This window comes from Entelurus aequoreus, linkage group LG25, assembly GCF_033978785.1.
Source record: "Entelurus aequoreus isolate RoL-2023_Sb linkage group LG25, RoL_Eaeq_v1.1, whole genome shotgun sequence".
In the NCBI taxonomy this organism is placed as follows: Eukaryota; Metazoa; Chordata; class Actinopteri; order Syngnathiformes; family Syngnathidae; genus Entelurus; species Entelurus aequoreus.
This window is the reverse complement of record NC_084755.1, coordinates 9,740,665-9,767,005: the sequence shown is the minus strand read 5'-3', so window position 1 is coordinate 9,767,005 and position 26,341 is coordinate 9,740,665. Positions and strand designations below refer to the sequence as shown.

The 26,341-nt window shown below is 34.8% G+C and overlaps 1 protein-coding gene across 2 annotated transcripts in view; it reads right to left on the bottom strand.

The window, feature by feature from the left end:
• The window catches only part of LOC133642681 (septin-9-like), a 175,751-nt gene that overhangs the window by 119,830 nt on the left and 29,580 nt on the right, over nucleotides 1-26,341 (bottom strand). Inside the window, exon 1 of one of the 2 annotated variants that reach the window (XM_062037034.1) lies at nucleotides 13,961-14,086. The exons of the other annotated variant lie outside the window; for it this stretch is intronic. Coding sequence (XP_061893018.1) covers nucleotides 13,961-13,982 — 22 coding nt within the window. The 5' untranslated portion in view covers nucleotides 13,983-14,086. Of the gene's footprint in view, nucleotides 1-13,960; nucleotides 14,087-26,341 lie in introns of those variants that run through there. 2 annotated transcript variants of the gene reach the window in all.

Below are 26,341 nucleotides of genomic sequence, written 5' to 3'. Positions count from 1 at the left end.
GACCTTCCATCCCTCAGGCGGTACTGCATGAAAAAGCCACATCAGTGTGTAAAGGATATCACCACATGGGCTCAGGAACACTTCAGAAAACCACTGTCAGTAACTACAGTTGGTTGCTACATCTGTAAGGGCAAGTTAAAACTCTACTATGCAAAGCGAAAGCCATTTATCAACAACACCCAGAAACGCCGCCGGCTTCGCTAGGCCCGAGCTCATCTGAGATGGACTGATGCAAAGTGGAAAAGTGTTCCGTGGTCTGACGGGTCCACATTTCAAATTGTTTTTGGAAACTGTGGACGTCGTGCCCTCCAGAATAAAGAGGAAAAGAACCATTCGGATTGTTATAGGCGCAAAGTGGAAAAGCCAGCATGTGTGATGGTATGGGGGTGTATTAGTGCCCAAGACATGGGTAACTTACACATCTGTGAAGGCACCATTAATGCTGAAAGGTACATACAGGTTTTGGAGCAACATATGTTGCCATCCAAGCAACGTTATCATGGACGCCCCTGCTTATTTCAGCAAGACAATGCCAAACCATGTGTTACAACAGCGTGGCTTCATAGTAAAAGAGTGCGGGTACTAGACTGGCCTGCCTGTAGTCCAGACCTGACTCCCATTGAAAATGTGTGGTGCATTATGAAGCCTAAAATAGCACAAGGGAGACCCCCGGACTGTTGAACAACTTAAGCTGTACATCAAGCAAGAATGGGAAAGAATTCCACCTAAGAAGCTTCAAAAATGTGTCTCCTCAGTTCCCAAACCTTTACTGAGTGTTGTTAAAAGGAAAGGCCATGTAACACAGTGGTAAAAATGCCCCTGTGACAACTTTTTTGCAATGAGTTGCTGCCATTAAATTCTAAGTTAATGATTATTTGCCAAAAAAAAGTTAAGTTTCTCAGTTTGAACATTAAATATCTTGTCTTTGCAGTCTATTCAATTGAATATAAGTTGAAAAGGATTTGCAAATCATTGTATTCTGTTTTTTTTTTCAAACACACACGCACACACACACAGGCACACACACACACACACACACACACACACACACACACACACAACAGCAGTTTACCATATGATATTCACAGAAGTAGTTGTATTTGTGTGTAATCCGAGATGGAAACGGTGATGACAATGAGAAGTTGATCCCAAATGAACACAAGCTGCAATGATGAATTCCATGTGAGGTGTGCTTATTGTTTTGGTCGTCACGGCAACGCAGCGTAATAACTGCCTCCAGAGGATGAATGAATGAGTACAAAGAGACAAGTGTGAGAACACCCTCTGCTCAAAAGTAAACAACCTATCGAGTACAGTACAATACTGCAGTATTACTGTAAAGAGAGTAGCAATAGATACTTCTTGATATACTTCTAGACTAATACCATTGCCACTAAAACTAAACTATTACGACTCCTACTCCTAGAGCACAGGTGTCAAACTCAAGGCCCGGGGGCCAGATGTGGCCCGCCACTTCATTTTATTTGGCCCTCGAAAGCCTGGAAATAATATGCATCAATAAAGTACTGCAACTTTTCTTACTAAATGTATTATTTCTTTCTATTTTGGGAAGAAAAACATATCTGTACTCCATGTAATAGCAAATTAACTTAAATATTGTCTAATTGTGCAAAAATATATTATCAAACCATTTTTTAAATAAAAAAAAATACTCATAATAATGATTTCAAAGGAAGTTATACATCAAATTGTGCAATGTAAAAGTAGCAATAGATTTCATGGTAAAATTGTGAAATTTACTGTGGTTTTTACAGCATTTTTCTGTAAATTAAAATAACAATACTTTTTTTTTTACTGTAATAAACTGTGGTGTATTTTTGGCATTTACAGTAATACACCGAAAAATCTACAGTTGTTGATTTGTGGTAAAAAACAAACAAACTGGCAGCTCAGGTGCCAAAATTTTACTGTAAAATTGCGTTTTTTTTAAATTTACAGTAAAAAAACAAATGCAAATTTTACTATAAATTGCAGGGGTTTTTTATTTACAGTAAAAAAACAAATGTAAATTTTACTGTAAAATTGCAGGTTTTTTTATTTACAGTAGAAAAACAAATGTCAATGTTTCTTTAAAATTGCAGGGTTTTTTTATGTACAGTAGAAAAAACAAATTTTACAGTAAAATTCTAGCAACTGAGCCACCTTTTTTAACCATAAAAACAGCAGTATTTTTTTTTCCATTTACAGTAAAATACACTACATTTTGAGGTGAAATTCTTGCAATTTACCATATTTTTTTTTTACATTTTAGTTTTAAAAAAATCTACTAATAAAATGCATTAAAAAATGGTGTAATAATAGTATTCACTGTTAGAAGCGGCCCTCTGGGGCCAACCATAACTGCGACATGGCCCTCAGTGAAAATAATCAGTATCAATAAAGTACTGCAACTTTTCTTACTAAATGTATTATTTCTTTCTATTTGGGAGAAAAAACATATATGTACTCCATGTAATCACACATTAACTTAAATATTGTCTAATTGTGCAAAAATATATTATCAAACCATTTTTTCAATAAAAATAAATACTCATAATAATGATTTCAAAGCAAGTTATCCATCAAATTGTGCAATGTTAAAGTAGCAATAGATTTCATGGTAAAATTGTGACATTTACTGTGGTTTTTACAGCATTTTTCTGTAAATTAAAATAACAATACTTTTTTTTTTACTGTAATAAACTGTGGTGTATTTTTGGCATTTCCAGTAATACACTGAAAAATCTACAGTTGTTGATTTGTGGTAAAAAAAAACCAAAAAAAACTGGCAGCTCAGGTGCCAAAATGTTACTGTAAAATTGCGTTGTTTTTTTTATAACAGTAAAAAAAACAAATGCAAATTTTACTATAAATTGCAGGGTTTTTTTTATTTACAGTAAAAAAACAAATGTAAGTGTTACTGTAAAATTGCAGTTTTTTTTATTAACAGTAAAAAAACAAATGTAAATTTTACTGTAAAATTGCAGTTTTTTTTATTTACAGTAGAAAAACAAATGTAAATGTTTCTTTAAAATTGCAGGGTTTTTTTTATTTACAGCAAAAAAAACAAATCTTACAGTAAAATTCTAGCAACTGAGCCACCTTTTTTAACCATAAAAACAGCAGTATTTTTTTTTCCATTTACAGTAAAATACACTACATTTTGAGGTGAAATTCTTGCAATTTACCATTTTTTTTTTTTACATTTTAGTTTTAAAAAAATCTACTAATAAAATGCATAAAAAAATGGTGTAATAATAGTATTCACTGTTAGAAGCGGCCCTCTGGGGCCAACCATAAAAAGAAAAAACATATCTGTACTCCATGTAATCACAAATTAACTTAAATATCGTCTAATTGTGCAAAAATATATTATCAAACCATTTTTTCAATAAAAATAAATACTCATAATAATGATTTCAAAGGAAGTTATCCATCAAATAGTGCAATGTAAAAGTAGCAATAGATTTCAAAGTAAAATTGTGAAATTTACTGTGTTTTTACAGCATTTTTCTGTAAATTAAAATAACAATACTTTTTTTTTACTGTAATAAACTGTGGTGTATTTTTGGCATTTACAGTAATACACCGAAAAATCTACAGTTGTTGATTTGTGGTAAAAACAAACAAACTGGCAGCTCAGGTGCCAAAATGTTACTGTAAAATTGCAGTTTTTTTTATTTACAGTAAAAAAAAAACACATTTAAATTGTACTGTAAAATTGCAGGTTTTTTTTATTTACAGTAAAAAAAACAAATTTAAATTTCCCTGTAAAATTGCAGGGTTTTTTATTTACAGTAAAAAAACAAATATAAATTTTACAGTAAAATTCTGGCAACTGAGCTGCCTTTTTTTTTTTACCATAAAAACAGCAGTACTTCTTTTTCCATTTACAGTAAAATACACTTCATTTTGAGGTGAAATTATTGCAACTTACCATATATATTTTTTAAATTTTACTTTTAAACAAACAAACTGGCAGCTCAGGTGCCCACATTTTACTGTAAAATTGCAGTTTTTTTTAATTTAAAGTAAAACAATTTTTTTACATTTTACTGTAAAATTGCTGGGTTTTTTTATTTCCAGTAAAAAAACAAATGTCAATTTTACAGTAAAAATCTAGCAACCGAGCTGCCTTTTTTTTTACCATAAAAACAGCAGTACTGTTTTTCCATTTACAGTAATATACACTACATTTTGAGGTGAAATTATTGCAACTTACCATATTTTTTTTTTTTACATTTTACTTTAAAAAAAATCTACTAATAAAATGCATTAAAAAATAGTGTCATAATAGTATTCACTGTTAGAATATATATAGATATTCTAGTTTCAAGCATGTTTTACTCAATATAGGTCATCAAATCTCAGCAACAAGTTGTAATATCTTACTGGGATCATTTAGGACCAAAACACTTAAAACAAGTAAAACACTTTAACATTAAAATCAGCTCAGTGAGAAGAATTATCTTATCAGACAGAAAATAAGCAAACATCACCCTTATTTGAGATATTTAATCCTACTTAGATTTCACTTTTTGCAGTGCATGCACCAAAATACTGTCCGTTTCCAGCTGAACGTGAGCAGTGGAAAGTATTGCGATGACGACCGCAGACTGCCCCAAATACCCACATGTACACGCACGAGTACATGCACACGCATGAATGCATGTACATGCATGAGTACATGCACACGCATAAGTACGTGTACGCGCATGAGTACATGCACAGCTGCCTTTTGGCCAAATGTAATGACAGCACACGGCCTATAGCTCTGCAGCTTTGCACATACTGCTTCAATGCAGCACCTGTTGGCAACATGATTCTAATTTGTCTATGTGTGTGTGTGTGTGTGTGTGTGTGTGTGTGTGTGTGTGTGTGTGTGTGTGTGTGTGTGTGTGTGTGTGTGTGTGTGTGTGTGTGTGTGTGTGTGTGTGTGTGTGTGTGTGTGTGTGAGTGTGTGTACCATGGAGATGGTTTATCAATAGTCCTTCTTCTCTCCGCTGGATAACGTCTTACTTTGACCAATTCAACGAGACAGCGTTATGGTTTCTCATTGACCTTGCATATTGTTCTGCTCAGCACGTTTCCATGGCGACGAGCAAAACACACATCTATGTAGTCCAGGAGGAAACATGGCTGCAGGTTTCACATGTCCTTTTGCCCCCCCGCCCAACATATTTTTTTTACAGCAGTATTAAAAATAAGATGACTGAACAATAAAATATAATGCATGTTTTTTTAAGCATTTAACTCAGCATCCCCATCTGGTGGTGATACTAAGCATTACTTATGAGCCCTTGAGCTACAACAGTGCTGCATTGTTTTAATAATATTATTATTATTATCAATATTAAGAATAGTACAACCACTACTACCTACAATCCTATAATGGTTCTAATTGCAACAACTTGGACTATTACTACAACAACTATTTACAAACCCCCCAAACCAGTGAAGTTGTCACGTTGTGTAAATGGTAAATAAAAACAGAATACAATGATTTTCAAATCCTTTTCAACTTATATTCAATTGAATAGACTACAAAGACAGGATACTTAACGTTCAAACTTGTTATTTTTGGCAAATATTAGCTCATTTGGAATTTGATGCCTGCAATATGTTTAAAAAAAGGCTGGCACAAGTGGTAAAAAAGACTGAGAAAGTTGAGGAGTGCTCATCAAACACTTATTTGGAACATCCCACAGGTGAACAGGCTAATTGGGAACAGGTGGGTGCCATGATTGGGTATCAAAGCAGCTTCCGTGAAATGCTCAGTCATTCACAAACAAGGACGGGGCGAGGGTCACCACTTTGTCAACAAATGCGTGAGAAAATTGTCGAACAGTTTAAGAACAACATTTCTCAACCAGCTATTGCAAGGAATTTAGGGATTTCACCATCTACGGTCCGTAATATCATCAAAAGGTTCGGAGAATCTGGAGAAATCACTGCACGTAAGCGACGATATTACGGACCTTCCATCCCTCAGGCGGTACTGCGTCAAAAAGCGACATCGGTGTGTAAAGGATATCACCCCATGGAACACTTCAGAAAGCCACTGTCAGTAACTACAGTTGGTCGCTACATCTGTAAGTGCAAGTTAAAACTCTACTATGCAAAGCCAAAGCCATTTTATCAACAACACCCAGAAACACCGCCGTCTTCACTGTGGTCTGACGAGTCCACATTTCAAATTGTTTTTGGAAATATTCGACATCGTGTCATCCGGACCAAAGAGGAAGCGAACCATCCAGACTGTAATCGACGCAAAGTTGAAAAGCCAGCATGTGTGATGGTATGGGGGTGTATTAGTGCCCAAGGCATGGGTAACTTACACATCTGTGAAGGCACCATTAATGCTGAAAGGTACATACAGGTTTTGGAACAACATATGCTGCGATCTAACCGTCTTTTTCATGGACGCCCCTGCTTATTTCAGCAAGACAATGCCAAGCCACATTCAGCATGTGTTACAACAGCGTGGCTTCGTAAAAAAAAGAGTGCGGGTACTTTCCTGGCCCGCCTGCAGTCCAGACCTGTCCCCCATCGAAAATGTGTGGCGCATTATGAAGCGTAAAATACCACAATGGAGACCCCCGGACTGTTGAACTAATGAAGCTCTACATAAAACAAGAACGGGAAAGAATTCCACTTTCAAAGCTTCAACAATTAGTTTCCTCAGTTCCCAATCCTTTATTGAGTGTTGTTAAAAGGAAAGGCCATGTAACACAGTGGTGAACATGCCCTTTCCCAACTACTTTGGCACGTGTTGCTGCCATGTAACACGTGGCTGCAACACGTGTTACAGCCACGTTAATTATTAAGTTAATTATTATTTGCAAAAAAAAATAAAGTTTATGAGTTTGAACATCAAATATGTTGTCTTTGTAGTGCATTCAATTGAATATGGGTTGAAAAGGATTTGCAAATCATTGTATTCCGTTTATATTTACATCTAACACAATTTCCCAACTCATATGGAAACGTGGTTTGTAGAAGGCATGTAAATTTGCAGTACTATAGTGCAATGTATTATTTATTTTTTATTTTTATTTTTTTTTTGTAGTGCATTGTATTATAATTATAATAATGATAATAATACTACAAATTATTACTTTATTATAATAATAATAATAATAATAAATACACATTTTAATTAGGGATGTCCGATAATATTGGCAGACCGATATTATCGGCCGATAAATGCGTTAAAATGTAATATCGGAAATTATCGGTATCGGTTTTTTTATTATATGTATCGGTTTTTTTTTTATTAATTTTTTTTTTTATTAAATTAACATAAAAAACACAAGATACACTTACAATTAGTGCACCAACCCAAAAAAACTCCCTCCCCCCATTTCTTTCTGTTATCAATATTCTGGTTCCTACATTATATATCAATATATATCAATACAGTCTGCAAGGGATACAGTCCGTAAGCACACATGATTGTGCGTGCTGCTGGTCCACTAATAGTACTAACCTTTAACAGTTAATTTTACTCATTTTCATTAATTACTAGTTTCTATGTCACTGTTTTTATATTGTTTTACTTTCTTTTTTATTCAAGAAAATGTTTTTAATTTAGTTATCTTATTTTATTATTATTTTTAAAAAGTACCTTATCTTCACCATACCTGGTTGTCCAAATTAGGCATAATAATGTGTTAATTCCACGACTGCATATATCGGTTGATATCGGTATCGGTAATTAAAGAGTTGGACAATATCGGAATATCGGATATCGGCAAAAAGCCATTATCGGACATCCCTAATTTTAATAGTATACTTTTACTTCAAAATTAAATGTATTTATGACCAAAAGTAGGAGCTGTAAGTGACCCGCTAATTATTACATTTCCTCCTGGATAGCTTGGAAAGGTGTCATTTTCTGACCCTCGTCGCTTAGCGTGACCTTCGACCCCGCGCTAAACGGTCGGTGCGAATGTGTCAGCAGCTGAGCTGTACAGTAAATGGAAGAGCTCATCTGCAGCCTCCATCATCAGCATCATCTCTGTGGACTGCTGTGGAATAAAAGCACACCACTTCTAAGCAAGAAGCAGATTAGCCGGAAGAGATTTTGGCCGAGGGAAGGAGCAGAATTGAGGGAGAGAAAAAAAAGGGAGGATAAACAATAAGGCCAAATCAATCATTGTCTGGATATCTAAAGAGCATATGCATATGTTGAAATCATACTTAATAACACTTGCCAAATGATGGGATGGAAAATTGACATATTGCACTCTGTCAAACTTGGAGCGGTCATCTGAGGTCACATGTCTGCCCAGGTGGAGAATTACATCATCTCTTATGTTTTGTTCATCTCCATTAACGCCTGGGAACTAATCTCGCCCCGATAGTCTAGATCAGGGGTCACCAACGCGGTGCCCGCAGGCACCAGGTACCCCGTAAGGACCAGATGAGTAGCCCGCTGGCCTGTTCTAAAAATAGCTCAAATAGCAGCACTTACCAGTGAGCTGCCTCTATTTTTTAAATTTTATTTATTTACTAGCAAGCTGGTCTCGCTTTGCTCGACATTTTTAATTCTAAGAGAGACAAAACTCAAATAGAATTTGAAAATCCAAGAAAATATTTTAAAGACTTTGTCTTCACTTGTTTAAATAAATTCATTAATTTTTTTACTTTGCTTTTAGAAAGACAATTTTAGAGAAAAAATACAACCTTAAAAATGATTTTAGGATTTTTAAACACATATACCTTTTTACCTTTTAAATTCCTTCCTCTTCTTTCTTGACAATTTAAATCAATGTTCAAGTATTATTTTTTTTTTATTGTAAAGAATAATAAATGTATTTTAATTTAATTCTTCATTTTAGCTTCTGTATTTTCGATAAAGAATATTTGTGAAATATTTCTTCAAACTTATTATGATTAAAATTCAAAAAAATTATTCTGGCAAATCTAGAAAATCTGTAGAATCAAATTTAAATCTTATTTCAAAGTCTTTTTTTTTTGTTTTGTTCTGGAAAATCTAGAAGAAATAATGATTTGTCTTTGTTAGAAATATAGCTTGATCCAATTTGTTATATATTCTAACAAAGTGCAGATTGGATTTTAACCTATTTAAAACATGTCATCAAAATTCTAAAATTAATCTTAATCAGGAAAAATTACTAATGATGTTCCATAAATTATTTTTTGAATTTTTTCAAAAAGATTCGAATTAGCTAGTTTTTCTCTTCTTTTTTTCGGTTGAATTTTGAATTTTAAAGAGTCGAAATTGAAGATAAACTATGTTTCAAAATTTAATTGTCATTTTTTTTCGTGTTTTCTCCTCTTTTAAACCGTTCAATTAAGTGTAAATATCATTAATTATTAATAATAACATAGAGTTAAAGGTAAATTGAGCAAATTGGCTATTTCTGGCAATTTATTTAAGTGTGTATCAAACTGGTAGCCCTTCGCGTTAATCAGTACCCAAGAAGTAGCTCTTGGTTTCAAAAAGGTTGGTGACCCCTGCTCTAGATTATATATCAATGAAAAAGGCCAAACAGCTCAATTTTAGTTTTTGTTTCACTCGACAAAGATGAGACCTTCTGGAGGAAAGTTCTGTGGTCAGAAGCAACAAAAAATTGAGCTGTTTGGCCACAATACCCAGCAATATGTTTGGAGGAGAAAAGGTGAGGCCTTTAATCCCAGGAACACCATGCCTACCGTCAAGCATGGTGGTGGTAGTATTATGCTCTGGAGCCTGTTTTGCTGCCAATGGGACTGGTGCTTTAAATGAGACAATGTAAAAGGAGGATTACCTCCAAATTCTTCAGGACAACCTCAAATCATCAGCCCGGAGGTTGGGTCTTGGGCGCAGTTGGGTGTTCCAACAGGACAATGACCCCCAAACACACGTCAAAAGTGGTAAAGGAATGGCTAAATCAGGTTAGAATTAAGGTTTTAGAATGGCCTTCCTGAAGTCCTGACTTAAACATGTGGACAATGCTGAAGAAACAAGTCCATGTCAGAAAACCAACATATTTAGCGGAACTGCACCAATTTTCTACAAACATTTGTGAAAGAATGGGCCGATTTCAGGAGCTCAGTGACTGTGCACCTGTGCACACAGCAAGGTCCATAAAGACATGGATGACAGAGTCTGGTGTGGATGAACTTGAGTCCTGACCTGAACCCGATAGAACACCTTTGGGATGAATTAAAACGGAGACTGAGAGCCAGGCCTTCTCCACCAACATCAGTGTGTGACCTCACCCATGCGCTTTTGGAGAAGAATGGTGGGAAATTCCTATAAACACACTCCGCAACCTTGTGGACAGCCTTCCCAGAAGAGTTGAAGCTGTAATAGCTGCAAAAGGTGGACCCACATCACATTGAACCCTATGGGTTAGGAATGGGATGGCACTTCAAGTTCATATGTGAGTCAAGGCAGGTGGCCAAACACTTTTGGCAATATAGTATATATGTTGAGTAAGAAGGACCAGCAAGACAGAATAGCAATATTACCAAGTTTTACTAAAGCTTTAGGAGACCAGCCCTGACAATGCAATAACAGCAGCAATATTAGCTGCTTTAAACATGACTATGGATAAAGAAAGAACACTATATCAGTGGAAGGACTAACTTTAAAGTACAGTAGCGTAGGAGGCCTAAGTATTTATTAAAAACAAGGCAGAGGATTTATTCAACAAATATATTGAATATTTTTTTGTCACAGTTTGAACAGTAAAACTGTGTTTGAATTAGGGTTGTACGGTATACCGGTATTAGTATAGTTCCGCGATACTAATGAATCATATTCGGTACTATACCGCCTCTAAAAAGGTATAGTGTATATGTTGAGTACGGAGGACCAGCAAGACAGAATAGCAATATTACCAAGTTTTACTAAAGCTTTAGGAGACCAGCCCTTACAATGCTATAATAGCAGCAATATTAGCTGCTTTAAACATGACTATGGATAAAGAAAGAACACTTAAAAATATATGCATTCAGCAAAAACACTATATCAGTGGAAGGACTAACTTTAAAGTACAGTAGCATAGGAGGCCTAAGTATTTATTAAAAACAAGGCAGAGGATTTATTGAACAAGTATATTGAATATTTTTCATCACAGTTTGAACAGTAAAACTGTGTTGGTTGTACGGTATACCGGTATTAGTATAGTACCGTGATACTAATGAATCATATTCTGTACTATACCGCCTCTGAAAAGGTATAGTGTATATGTTGAGTAAGAAGGACCAGCAAGACAGAATAGCAATATTACCAGATTTTACTAAAGCTTTAGGAGACCAGCCCTTACAATGCGATAACAGCAGCAATATTAGCTGCTTTAAACATGACTATGAATGAAGAAAGAACACTTCAAAATATATGCATTCTTCACAATATCCATCCATTTTCTCTGACGCTTGTCCCTTTCGGGGCGGCAGTGGTGTGCTGGAGCTTATCCCAGATTGGTCACTACAGTGAGTCACTGATGACTCCACACTAAGTCCACTCTCTGTCATAAGTGCAGGCTACATTCTACACACTCACTGTGTTCATTCGTAGTTTTGATGCCTTCAGTGACAATCTACAATGTAAATAGTCATGAAAATAAAGAAAACACATTGAATGAGGAGAAGGTGTGTCCAAACTTTTGGCCTGTAATGTATATTGTTGCGTCCAACCGGTCTTCCTCTCAGGGAATAAAAGACACTGGTCAATCCCAAGTTCTTTCGGATGACATATATGTTGAGTAAGAAGGACCAGCAAGACAGAATAGCAATATTACCAAGTTTTACTAAAGCTTTAGGAGACCAGCCCTTACAATGCGATAACAGTAGCAACATTAGCTGCTTTAAACATGACTATGGATAAAGAAAGAACACTTCAAAATATATACATTCTCCACAATGTCCGATAATGGCTTTTTTGCCGGTATCCGATATTCCGATATTGTCCAACTCTTAATTACCGATACCGATATCAACCGATACCGATATATGCAGTCGTGGAATTAACACATTATTATGCCTAATTTGGACAACCAGGTAAAATAAAATAAGATAAAATACATTAAAAACATTTTCTTGAATAAAAAAGAAAGTAAAACAATATAAAAACAGTTACATAGAAACTAGTAATGAATGAAAATGAGTCAAATTAACTGTTAAAGGTTAGTACTATTAGTGGACCAGCAGCACGCACAATCATGTGTGCTTACGGACTGTATCCCTTGCAGACTGTATTGATATATATTGATATATAATGTAGGAACCACAATATTAATAACAGAAAGAAACAACCCTTTTGTGTGAATGAGTGTAAATGGGGGAGGGAGGTTTTTTGGGTTGGTGCACTAATTGTAAATCTTTCTTGTGTTTTTTATGTTGATTTAATAAAAAAAAACAAAAAAAAAACGATACCGATAATAAAAAAAACGATACCGATCATTTCCGATATTACATTTTAAAGCATCTCTAGTTAATAATATACAACCTATGTGAAAAAGGAATTAAAAATATGAAAGGGCACCAAAATACGTCAATTTAATTTCCTATAATCAGCCCCTTAACTTAAGTCACCCCGCAAGCAGCTATAAAATTATAAAAGGATGTTGCATGATGATTGCATCTACAATGTAAATCAAGGGTCCCCAAACTACGGCCCGCGGGTCGGATACGGCCCCCCAGCGTCCAAAATACGGCCCGCGGGAAGTCCCAAGTTAAAAAAATAAATAAAATAAAAAAAGTATTATTTATTTATTTATTTTTTATTTATTTTTTATTTGTCCTTACTAGTCCATTTTCTACCGTCTCCTAGCCACTCAGGCAAATCATATTGTCTAAAAATGCATTTTACCATCGATAACGTGACATGCAGCAAGTGCGCTCTTTAAGTCAATTAGTGCGCGAGGAATATATATATATATATATATATATATATATATATATATATATATATATATATATATATATATATATATATATATATATATATATATATATATATATATAAATATTAATATATATATATATATATATATATATATATATATATATATATATATATATATATATATATATATATATATATATATATATATATATATATATATATAGCGTGGCCCCCAGCCAAATTGTTTTACCGCAATGCGGCCCCGGAGTCAAAAAGTTTGGGGACCCCTGATGTAAATAGTCATGAAAATAAAGAAAACGCATTGAATGAGAAGGTGTGTCCAAACTTTTGGCCTGTAATGTATATTGTTGCGTCCAACCGGTCTTCCTCTCAGGGAATAAAAGACACTGGTCAATCCCAAATTCTTTCGGATGACATACTGTATACGTTGAGTAAGAAGGACCAGCAAGACAGAATAGCAATATTACCAAGTTTTACTAAAGCTTTAGGAGACCAACCCTGACAATGCGATAATAGCAGCAATATTAGCTGCTTTAAACATGACTATGGATACAGAAAGAACACTTAAAAATATATGCATTCTCCACAATATCCATCCATTTTCTGCCGCTTGTCCCTATCGGGGTGGCAAGGGGGTGCTGGAGCCTATCCCAGGTTGCTCACTACAGTGAGTCACTGATGACTCCACACCAAGTCCAGTCTTTGTCATAAGCGCAGGCTACATTCTACATCCTGTGTGAGCGAGCCGTGCGGAGCCACGAGGGACAAAAGTAGTATTGTTCAAACACTCTCGGCTCTTTTCCTGTTTTCACACCAAACAAGAAGCAGTTTGTGGCGTGACTCCACTTCTTGATATGGAGGGCAAAAAAGATCATGTGCGAGCAGATAACAACTGCAGAACTGAACCTCCTCTCTCTCCCCCCCCCCCCAAAAAAAGAAAACGTGCAGTCAGCAAAGAGCACAGAATGAGAGAGTGGAAAATACCAAAACTGGAGGCAGGCCGCTCCACAAAAAAAGCCATTCTGTGAAAGAGCTCACTTATTGAAGAAGCACATGTGTCCCACCAGTGGGTCTTACCTGAGAATTTGTCCCCCTCCATAACCAGATCACTCCCTCCAGCGCCACATGTAGCGTCTGCACTTTGACTCTTCACTCTCTCTCTCTCTCGCTCCCTCTCCCTCGCCCGCTCCCTCCCCGCCTGACTTTTTCTGGACTTCACTTCCTCCCCCCTGCTGCCCGTCCTCCTCTCCTCCCTGCCTTGATTCCTTCAGTGTGTCCCGCTAATGAGGGCGCCATGACGCCACGGCCATGTGCAGGTCATATGTTGCAGCCCGCGGTCTCCGTCGAGACTGAGGCGGCATTGTACTATCTAGCGTAAGACGCCAGCTTGTGACACCGGCTATTTTGGATCCGCTCACGCCCAGTGGAGGAGACACTTCCCTGGGATGGATCCCATACAGTTCTGCCCGGGCAAACAATACGGGACACGAGCAAAACTGCAATAATATGTTAGCAGTTTTCAAAAACAAAGATCCTCTATACTGCTGTTTGGAAGAACTCACAGCAAAAAACACTATATCAGTGGAGGGCTAACTTTAAAGTACAGTAGCGTAGTAGGCCTAAGTATTTATCAAAAACAAGGCAGAGGATTTATTCAACAAGTATATTGAATATTGTTTGCCACAGTTTGAACAGTAAAACTGTCACGACATGGTTTTCGCAGCCTACTGCGAGGTTTGTTCTCCCGGGATGCAAACGGACTATTCCGGACAAGGCTTGCAGGTAGGAACATATTTAATAATCTTCACTCAAAAAGGTACAAAAACGGAAAAGAAGGCTGATCGCACTTGGAGTTAAAGTAAATACATAGCATAGACTATGGCATAGCAAGAAACAAACATGAAACTGTGGCATGAAACAACGAGCATAAACTATGGCATAGCAAGAAACAAACATGAAACTGTGGCATGAAACAACTAGCATAAACTGTGGCATAGCAAGAAACAAACATGAAGCAACTAGCATAGACTATGGCATAGCAAGAAACAAACATGAAACTGTGGCATGACACAATGAGCACAGACTATGGCATAGCAAGAAACAAACATGAAACTGTGGCATGAAACAAGTAGCATAAACTATGGCATAGCAAGAAACAAACATGAAACTGTGGCATGAAACAACGAGCATAAACTATGGCATAGCAAGAAACAAACATGAAACTGTGGCATGAAACAACTAGCATAAACTATGGCATAGCAAGAAACAAACATGAAACTGTGGCATGAAACAACGAGCATAAACTCTGGCATAGCAAGAAACAAACATGAAACTGTGGCATGAAACAACGAGCATAAACTGAGGCATAGCAAGAAACAAACATGAAACTGTGGCATGAAACAACTAGCATAAACTATGGCATAGCAAGAAACAAACATGAAACTGTGGCATGAAACAACTAGCATAAACTATGGCATAGCAAGAAACAAACATGAAACTGTGGCATGAAACAACTAGCATAAACTATGGCATAGCAAGAAACAAACATGAAACTGTGGCATGAAACAACGAGCATAAACTATGGCATAGCAAGAAACAAACATGAAACTGTGGCATGAAACAACGAGCATAAACTATGGCATAGCAAGAAACAAACATGAAACTGTGGCATGAAACAACTAGCATAAACTATGGCATAGCAAGAAACAAACATGAAACTGTGGCATGAAACAACTAGCATAGACTATGGCATAGCAAGAAACAAACATGAAACTGTGGCATGAAACAACTAGCATAGACTATGGCATAGCAAGAAACAAACATGAAACTGTGACATGAAACAACTAGCATAAACTATGGCATAGCAAGAAACAAACATGAAACTGTGGCATGAAACAACTAGCATAGACTATGGCATAGCAAGAAACAAACATGAAACTGTGGCATGAAACAACTAGCATAAACTGTGGCATAGCAAGAAACAAACATGAAACTGTGGCATGAAACAACTAGCATAAACTATGGCATAGCAAGAAACAAACATGAAACTGTGGCATGAAACAACGAGCATAAACTCTGGCATAGCAAGAAACAAACATGAAACTGTGGCATGAAACAACGAGCATAAACTATGGCATAGCAAGAAACAAACATGAAACTGTGGCATGAAACAACGAGCATAAACTATGGCATAGCAAGAAACAAACATGAAACTGTGGCATGAAACAACGAGCATAAACTATGGCATAGCAAGAAACAAACATGAAACTGTGGCATGAAACAACTAATGACGCCAGGCTGAGGTGACTAAATAGCTCTCTGATTAGTGGTTGACCGCAGCTGAGCGTTGGACCACTAACCAGAGGCAGGTGAAAATAATAAGTAGCTGTGGCAACCAAACCAAACTCAGGTGTCAAACAGGAACTAAAAGAGTCCAAAACTAACAGAACATAACAAAAACATGAACCGGACCACGGAGCATAACAAAAACTGTGTTTGAATTAGGGTTGTGCGGTATACCGGTATTAGTATAGTACCGCGATACTAATGAATCATATTCGGTACTATACCGCCTCTAAAAAGGTATAGTAGCGACAGTCAAAGAAGACACTTCCATGGCATGGATCCCATACAGTTCTGCCCGTGCAAACAATACGGGACACGAGCAAAACTGCAATAATATGTTAGCAGTTTTTAAAAGACAAAGATCCTCTATACTGCTGTTTGGAAGAACTTACAGCAAAAAACACTATATCAGTGGAAGGGCTAGCTTTAAAGTACAGTAGCGTAGTAGGCCTAAGTATTTATCAAAAACAAGGCAGAGGATTTATTCAACAAGTATATTGAATATTGTTTGCCACAGTTTGAACAGTAAAACTGTCACGACATGGTTTTCGCAGCCTACTGCGAGGTTTGTTCTCCCGGGATGCATACGGACTATTCCGGACAAGGCTTGCAGGTAGGAACATATTTAATAATCTTCACTCAAAAAGGTACAAAAACGGAAAAGAAGGCTGATCGCACTTGGAGTTAAAGTAAATACATAGCATAGACTATGGCATAGCAAGAAACAAACATGAAACTGTGACATGAAACAACTAGCATAAACTATGGCATAGCAAGAAACAAACATGAAACTGTGGCATGAAACAACTAGCATAAACTGTGGCATAGCAAGAAACAAACATGAAACTGTGGCATGAAACAACTAGCATAAACTATGGCATAACAAAAAACAAACATGAAACAACTAGCATAAACTATGGCATAGCAAGAAACAAACATGAAACCGTGGCATGAAACAACTAGCATGAACTATGGCATAGCAAGTAACAAACATGAAACTGTGGCATGAAACAACTAGCATAAACTATGGCATAGCAGGAAACAAACATGAAACTGTGGCATGAAACAACTAATGACGCCAGGCTGAGGTGACTAAATAGCTCTCTGATTAGTGGTTGACCGCAGCTGAGCGTGGGACCACTAACCAGAGGCAGGTGAAAATATTAAGTAGCTATGGCAACCAAACCAAACTCAGGTGTCAAACAGGAACTAAAAGAGTCCAAAACTAACAGAACATAACAAAAACATGAACCGGAACACGGATCATGACAAAAAATGTGTTTGAATTAGGGTAGTACGGTATACCGGTATTAGTATAGTACCGCGATACTAATGAATCATATTCGGTACTATACCGCCTCTAAAAAGGTATAGTACCGACATTCAAAGAAGACACTTACCTGGGATGGATCCCATACAGTTCTGCCCGTGCAAACAATACGGGACACGAGCAAAACTGCAATAATATGTTAGCAGTTTTTAAAAGACAAAGATCCTCTATAGTGCTGTTTGGAAGAACTTACAGCAAAAAACACTATATCAGGGGAGGGCTAACTTTAAAGTACAGTACCGTAGTAGGCCTAAGTATTTATCAAAAACAAGGCAGAGGATTTATTCAACAAGTATATTGAATATTGTTTGCCACAGTTTGAACAGTAAAACTGTCACGACATGGTTTTCGCAGATTACTGCGAGGTTTGTTCTCCCGGGATGCAAACGGACTATTCCGGACAAGGCTTGCAGGTAGGAACATATTTAATAATCTTCACTCAAAAAGGTACAAAAACGGAAAACAAGGCTGATCGCGCTTGGAGTTAAAGTAAATGCTTAGCATAGACGATGGCACAACAAGAAACAAACATGAAACTGTGGCATGAAACAACGAGCATAAACTATGGCATAGCAAGAAACAAACATGAAACTGTGGCTAGCATAAACTGTGGCATAGCAAGAAACAAACATGAAACTGTGGCATGAAACAACGAGCATAAACTACGGCATAGCAAGAAACAAACATGAAACTGTGGCATAAAACAACGAGCATAAACTGTGGCATAGCAAGAAACAAACATGAAACTGTGGCATGAAACAACTAGCATAAACTATGGCATAGCAAGAAACAAACATGAAACTGTGGCATGAAACAACTAGCATAAACTATGGCATAGCAAGAAACAAACATGAAACTGTGGCATGAAACAACGAGCATAAACTATGGCATAGCAAGAAACAAACATGAAACTGTGGCATGAAACAACGAGCATAAACTATGGCATAGCAAGAAACAAACTTGAAACTGTGGCATGAAACAACACAAAACAACAAAAAACACTATATCAGTGGAAGGGCTAGCTTTAAAGTACAGTAGCGTAGTAGGCCTAAGTATTTATCAAAAACAAGGCAGAGGATTTATTCAACAAGTATATTGGATATTTTTTGCCACTGTAACATTACACACAGTTTGAACCATAGTACTGCGATACTAATGAATCACATTCGGTACTATACCGCCTCTAAAAAGTACCAAAATATTGGTATCGGGACAACACTAGTTGGAATATAGGTAAATAAAACACTGTACTTTAAGCAAGTGATTCTTCGGAGCCTGCGTACCACCGTTTGAAAATCACTGCTCTATGTGACTGAAGTGCTCTGCTGTTTTTGAGGATCTACCACAGAACACTACAAAGATCCTCTACATGTCCGCACTCTGCTGTTTTAAGGGCCTACTGCAAAAATGCTAGTCAAAGATCCTCTACATGACAGGGGCGCTCTGCTGTTTGTAAGCATGTTTGCACTGAAATATCACCAGTCAAAGATCCTCCATACAACAGAAGCACTTTGTTGTTGTTGAGGACCTATGATTAAAAAAATCCAGTCAAAGATCCTCTACATGACAGGGGCGCTCTGCTGTTTGTAATCATGTTTGCACTGAAATATCACCAGTCAAAGATCCTCCATGCAATAAAGCACTTTGCTGTTGTTGAGGACCTATGATAAAAACAAAAGACTTGTCAAAGATCCTCTACATGTCTGTACTCTGCTGTTTTGAGGGCCTGCTGCAAAAATGCTAGTCAAAGATCCTCTACATGACAGGGGCGCTGTGCTGTTTGTAAGCATGTTTGCACTGAAATATCACTAGTCAAAGATCCTCCATACAACAGAAGCACTTTGCTGTTGTTGAGGACCTATGATTAAAAAAATCTAGTCAAAGATCCTCTACATGACAGGGGCTGCTGTTTGTAATCATGTTTGCACTGAAATATCACCAGTCAAAGATCCTCCATGCAATAAAGCACTTTGCTGTTGTTGAGGACCTATGATAGACTTGTCAAAGATCCTCTACATGTCTGTACTCTGCTGTTTTTAAGGGCCTGCTGCAAAAACACTAGTCAAAGATCCTCTACATGAAAGGGGCGCTGTGCTGTTTGTAAGCATGTTTGCACTGAAATATCACCAGTCAAAGATCCTCCATAAAACAGAAGCACTTTGCTGTTGTTGAGGACCTATGATAAATAAATAAAAAAAACTTGTCACTCTGTTTTTTAAATACCTATTACAGAAACACAAATCAAGATCCTTTATTGCGCAGGACTACTCATTAAGGCACAATACTTACCTACTAAAAAAAACTGTCAAAGATCCTCTATATGACAGGACTGCTCTGTTGTTTTTAAATACATATTGCAATACCTATTGCAGAAAAACAAATCAAAGATCCTCTATATGACAGGACTGCTCTGCTGTTTTTAAACAACTATTGCAGAACACAAATCAAAGATCCTCTATACGACAGGACTGCTCTGCTGTTTTTAAATACATATTGCAATACCTATTGCAGAAACACAAATCAAAGATCCTCTATACGACAGGACTGCTCTGCTGTTTTTAAATACCTATTGCAGAAACACAAATCAAAGATCCTCTCTGTATGACAGGATGATCACAAAAAAAAAAGAGTTGTAGAAATGATTGGAAACTCAAGACAGCCATGACATGATGTTCTTTACAAGTGTATATACACTTTTGACCACGACTGTAAATATCTAGATAAATGGCCACTTTACAGCAATTGTACAACAGGTGTGTACTTTCCACATTTTTTCCTTGACTTCTGATGATTAAACAAAGTCAAAGTCATCGATCAATTTGTTTTAAAAAATGGATAATAATCAGATGCAACTGTGTCATGTGGTCATGTTATATAATGACTAGATGACACATTGTACACAGTGACAGCCCCAAAAAAGACATGTTTGACGCCCCTTTGTCAAAAGGAGGTTAATATGCACTTTGGCGACCTCTGGTGGACACCACCTGCAACTAACGGCCCTCCAGGACACAATAAACTCTCTTACAGTAATAATGTGTGAGTTGTCTCATTAACTGTCGAGTCACAGTGTTAACTGGATGACTTCACATCCTGCACAACACTCAGTGTGTGTGTGTGTGTGTGTGTGTGTGTGTGTGTGTGTGTGTGTGTGTGTGTGTGTGTGTGTGTGTGTGTGTGTGTGTGTCCTTCCTCTCTCTCTCTCTCGCTCTCTCTCACTCGCTCTCTTGTTTTTGTGCTGATTCTGCAGAAAATATTTGCTTTATGTACAAAGAGGACTTGCCTTGGCAGTGAGCATAGCTATATAGTCAGGCTATGTGCCAATACTGTGCACGCGTGTACAATCACACGTACACACACACACACAAACACACACACACACACACGCTTTCATGAATTTGTTACCTTCTTGAGACCTCCGAATAGTGCCTACCTCTTTAGGACCACCCTTTCTAGATATATAAAGATGTGTATTTACAACATTAATAATATATACATACTATGCAGGTATAAAAAAGCTTGTTGTGAAAAATGAGTTGGAATTTCACAAGAAAAAGGTCACAATTTCACAAGAAAAACTTGGTATTTTGGCGGTATTATGATAAAAGTCGTCATTTTACTCAACGCAAGTCAAAATTTTACAAGAAAAACTGAACATTTGTGCAATATTATGATAAAAGTTGGAATTTTACTCAATAACAGTCGCAGTTTTACAAGAAAAGCTTAACGTTTTAGCGATTTTATGAAAAGAGTCGTAATTTTACTCGACTAAAGTCACAATTTTACAAAAAAAAGGAAAAATGTTGGCAATATTATAATAATAATTGGAATTTTACTATGCAAAATTATGACAAAAGTCATGATTTTACTCAAATATTTCACTATTATAAAAGAACACAAACATTGGCAATATTGTGATCAAAGTCCGAATTTTATATGACAAATGTCCCCGTTTTGCATTAAAAAGTTATCGTTTTACTTTAAAAAGTAATAATTTTATATTAAAAAAAATAATAATTTTACGAAAAAATATTGCAATATTACAGAAACAGAAAGAATATGAAAAAAAAATTCCCAATTTTTTAAGAAAAAAGTCGACACATTGTGAGAAAAAGACTGCTTTTAGTTATTTATTTTTTAATTTTTTGTTGGTAATTGGTTCATTATTTATTACAGTATGTCTCTATATACATATTTATTATATTTTTTTAAATTAATTTTAGCCAAAAGGGGTGCATTTCAATTTCTTACACACACTTGTTATTACATATGTTGGCCAGAGTGGGAGAACTTCAAATGTTTACACACACTTGTTATTTTATATGTTGATACAGAAAGATTTGTATTTAAAACATTAATAATATATGCATACTATGCAGATATAAAAAAGATTGTTGTGAAAAATGAGTTGGAATTTCACAAGAAAAAGGTCACAATTTCACAAGAAAAATGTAGTATTTTGGCAGTATTATAATAAAAGTCATCATTTTACTCAACGCAAGTCAAAATTTGACAAGAAAAACTGAACATTTGTGAAGTATTATGATAAAAGTCGTCATTATACTCAACGCAAGTCAAATTTTACAAGAAAAACTGAACATTTGTGCAATATTATGATAAAAGTTGGAATTTTACTCAATAACAGTCGCAGTTTTACAAGAAAAGCTTAACGTTTTAGCGATTTTATGAAAAGAGTCGTAATTTTACTCGACTAAAGTCACAATTTTACAAAAAAAAGGAAAAATGTTGGCAATATTATAATAATAATCTGAATTTTACTATGCAAAATTATGACAAAAGTCATGATTTTACTCAAATATTTCACTATTTTAAAGAACACAAACATTGGCAATATTGTGATCAAAGTCCGAATTTTATATGACAAATGTCCCCGTTTTGCATTAAAAAGTTATCGTTTTACTTTAAAAAGTAATAATTTTACGAAAAAATATTGCAATATTACAGAAACAGAAAGAATATGAAAAAAAAATTCCCAATTTTTTAAGAAAAAAGTCGACACATTGTGAGAAAAAGACTGCTTTTAGTTATTTATTTTTAAAAATTTTTGTTGGTAATTGGTTCATTATTTATTACAGTATGTCTCTATATACATATTTATTATATTTTTTGAAATTAATTTTAGCCAAAGGGGGTGCATTTCAATTTCTTACACACACTTGTTATTACATATGTTGGCCAGAGTGGGAGCACTTCAAATGTTTACACACACTTGTTATTTCATATGTTGATACAGAAAGATTTGTATTTAAAACATTAATAATATATACATACTATGCAGATATAAAAAAGATTGTTGTGAAAAATGAGTTCGAATTTCACAAGAAAAAGGTCACAATTTCACAGGAAAAATTTAGTATTTTGGCGGTATTATAATAAAAGTCATTTTACTCAACGCAAGTCAAAATTTTACAAGAAAAACTGAACATTTGTGAAGTATTATGATAAAAGTCGTCATTATACTCAACGCAAGTCAAATTTTTACAAGAAAAACTGAACATTTGTGCAATATTATGATAAAAGTTGGAATTTTACTCAATAACAGTCGCAGTTTTACAAGAAAAGCTTAACGTTTTGGCGATTTTATGAAAAGAGTCGTAATTTTACTCCACAAAAGTCACAGTTTTACAAAAAAACTTAAAAATGTTGGTAATATTATAATAATAATCTGAATTTTACTATGCAAAATTATGACAAAAGTCATGATTTTACTCAAATATTTCACTATTTTACAAGAACACAAACATTGGCAATATTGTGATAAAAGTCCGAATTTTATATGACAAATGTCACCATTTTGCATTAAAAAGTTATCATTTTACTTTAAAAAATAATCATTTTACATTAAAAAAGATAATAATTTTACGAGAAAATATTGCAATATTACAGAAACAGAAAGAATATGAATTTTTTTTCCCAATTTTATAAGAAAAAAGTCGACACATTGTGAGAAAAAGACTGCTTTTAGTTATTACTATAGTATTTTTTTTGTTGGTAATTGGTTTTTAATGTTCATTATTTATTACAGTATGTCTCTATATACATATTTATTATTATTTTCTTTTAATTAATTTTGGCCAATGGGGGTGCATTTCAATTTCTTACACACACTTGTTATTTCATATGTTGGCCAGAGTGGGAGCACTTCAAATGTTTACACACACTTGTTATTTCATATGTTGATACAGAAAGATTTGTATTTAAAACATTAATAATATATACATACTATGCAGATATAAAAAAGATTGTTGTGAAAAATGAGTTGGAATTTCACAAGAAAAAGGTCACAATTTCACAAGAAAAATTTAGTATTTTGGCAGTATTATAATAAAAGTCGTCATTTTACTCAACGCAAGTCAAAATTTTACAAGAAAAACTGAACATTTGTGCAATATTATGATAAAAGTTGGAATTTTACTCAATAACAGTTGCAGTTTTACAAGAAAAGCTTAAAAACGTTTTGGCGATTTTATGAAAAGAGTCGTAATTTTACTCGACAAAAGTCACAATTTTACAAGAAAACTTAAACATTTAGGCAATCTTATAATAATAATCGGAATTTTGCTTGGCAAAATTATGACAAAAGTCATGATTTTACTCCAAAAATGTCACTGTTTTACAAGAACAACACAAACATTGGCAATATTGTGATACAAGTCCGAATTTTATATGACAAATGTCACCATTTTGCATTAAAAAGTTATTATTTTACTTTAAAAAAGTAATCATTTTACATTAAAAAAATAATAATTTTATGAGAAAATATTGCAATATTACAGAAACAGAAAGAATATGAAAAATTGTTCCCAATTTTTTAAGAAAAAAGTCGACACATTGTGAGAAAAAGACTGCTTTTAGTTATTTATTTTTTTATTTTTTGTTGGTAATTGGTTCATTATTTATTACAGTATGTCTCTATATACATTATTTATTTTATTTTGGCCAAAGGGGGTGGATTTCAATTTCTTACACACACTTGTTATTACATATGTTGGCCAGAGTGGGAGCACTTCAAATGTTTACACACACTTGTTATTTCATATGTTGATACAGAAAGATTTGTATTTAAAACATTAATAATATATACATACTATGCAGATATAAAAAAGGTTGTTGTGAAAAATGAGTTGGAATTTCACAAGAAAAAGGTCACAATTTCACAAGAAAAACTTAGTATTTTGGCGGTATTATCATAAAAGTCGTCATTTTACTAAACGCAAGTCAAAATTTTACAAGAAAAACTGAATATTTGTGCAATATTATGATACAAGTTGGAATTTTACTCAATAACAGTCGCAATTTTACAAGAAAAGCTTAAAATCTTGGCAATTTTATGAAAGAGTCGTAATTTTACTTGACAAAAGTTATAATTTTACGAGAAAATTTTAAAATGTTGGCAATCCTATAATAATAATCTGAATTTTACTATGCAAAATTATGACAAAAGTCATGATTTTACTTCAAAAATGTCACTATTTTACAAGAACAACACAAACATCGGCAATATTGTGATAAAAGTCAGAATTTTATATGACAAATGTCACCATTTTGCATTAAAAAGTTATTATTTTACTTTAAAAAAGTAATCATTTTACATTAAAAAAATAATAATTTTATGAGAAAATATTGCAATATTACAGAAACAGAAAGAATATGAAAAATTGTTCCCAATTTTATAAGAAAAAAGTCGACACATTTCGAGAAAAAGACTGCTTTTAGTTATTTATTTTTCTAATTTTTTGTTGGTAATTGTTTTTTAATCTTCATTATCTATTACATTATGTCTCTATATTTATTATATATTTTTTAATTAATTTTGTCCAGTGGGGGTGCATTTCAATTTCTTACACACACTTGTTATTACATATGTTGGCCAGAGGGGGAGCACTTCAAATTTTTACACACACTTGTTATTTCATATGTTGATACATAAAGATTTGTATTTAAAACATTAATAATATTTACATACTATGCAAATATAAAAAAGGTAAACTTTTATTTAATTGCTTCTTTTCGTTTGTTTGTTTGTAATTGGTTTTTAAGCTTCATTACTTATTTCAAGTTATTACAGTATGTCTCTATATACATATTTATTTATTTTTTTTAATACATTTTGGCCAAAGGGGGCACATTTCCATTTCTTACACACACTTGTTATTTCATATGTTGACCAGAGGGGGAGCACTTTTAAAACCGACACACAGTAAATTAGAAAAATCCCTCCTTTTTGGGACCACCCTCATTTTGATAGATTTCACCACCAGGGGGTGCAAATGAGACATTCTTCTATTAGATGCAATGTTATTGGGACCATGATTTATGTCATCACTTGTTCACACCTCCTCATATGGAAGCTACTTTTCGTTGTTGATTTCTCAAGAACGGTAGAAATACAAGAAAACACACACACACACACACACACGCACGCACGCACGCACACACACACACACACACACACACACACACACACACACACACACACACACACACACACACACACACACACACACACACACACACACACACACACATTCTTGTATTTCTTACCTTCTTGAGACCTCCGAAAAAAGCCTCCCTCTTTAGGACCACCCTTTCTAGATATATAAAGATTTGTATTAACAACATTAATAATATATACATACTATGCAAATATAAAAAGGTAAGCTTTTTGTTCATTTTTGGGGGGGAAATTTTTTGTTTGAAATTTGTTTTTAATCTTCATTATTTACTTCAAGTTATTATGGTATGTCTCTATATACATATTT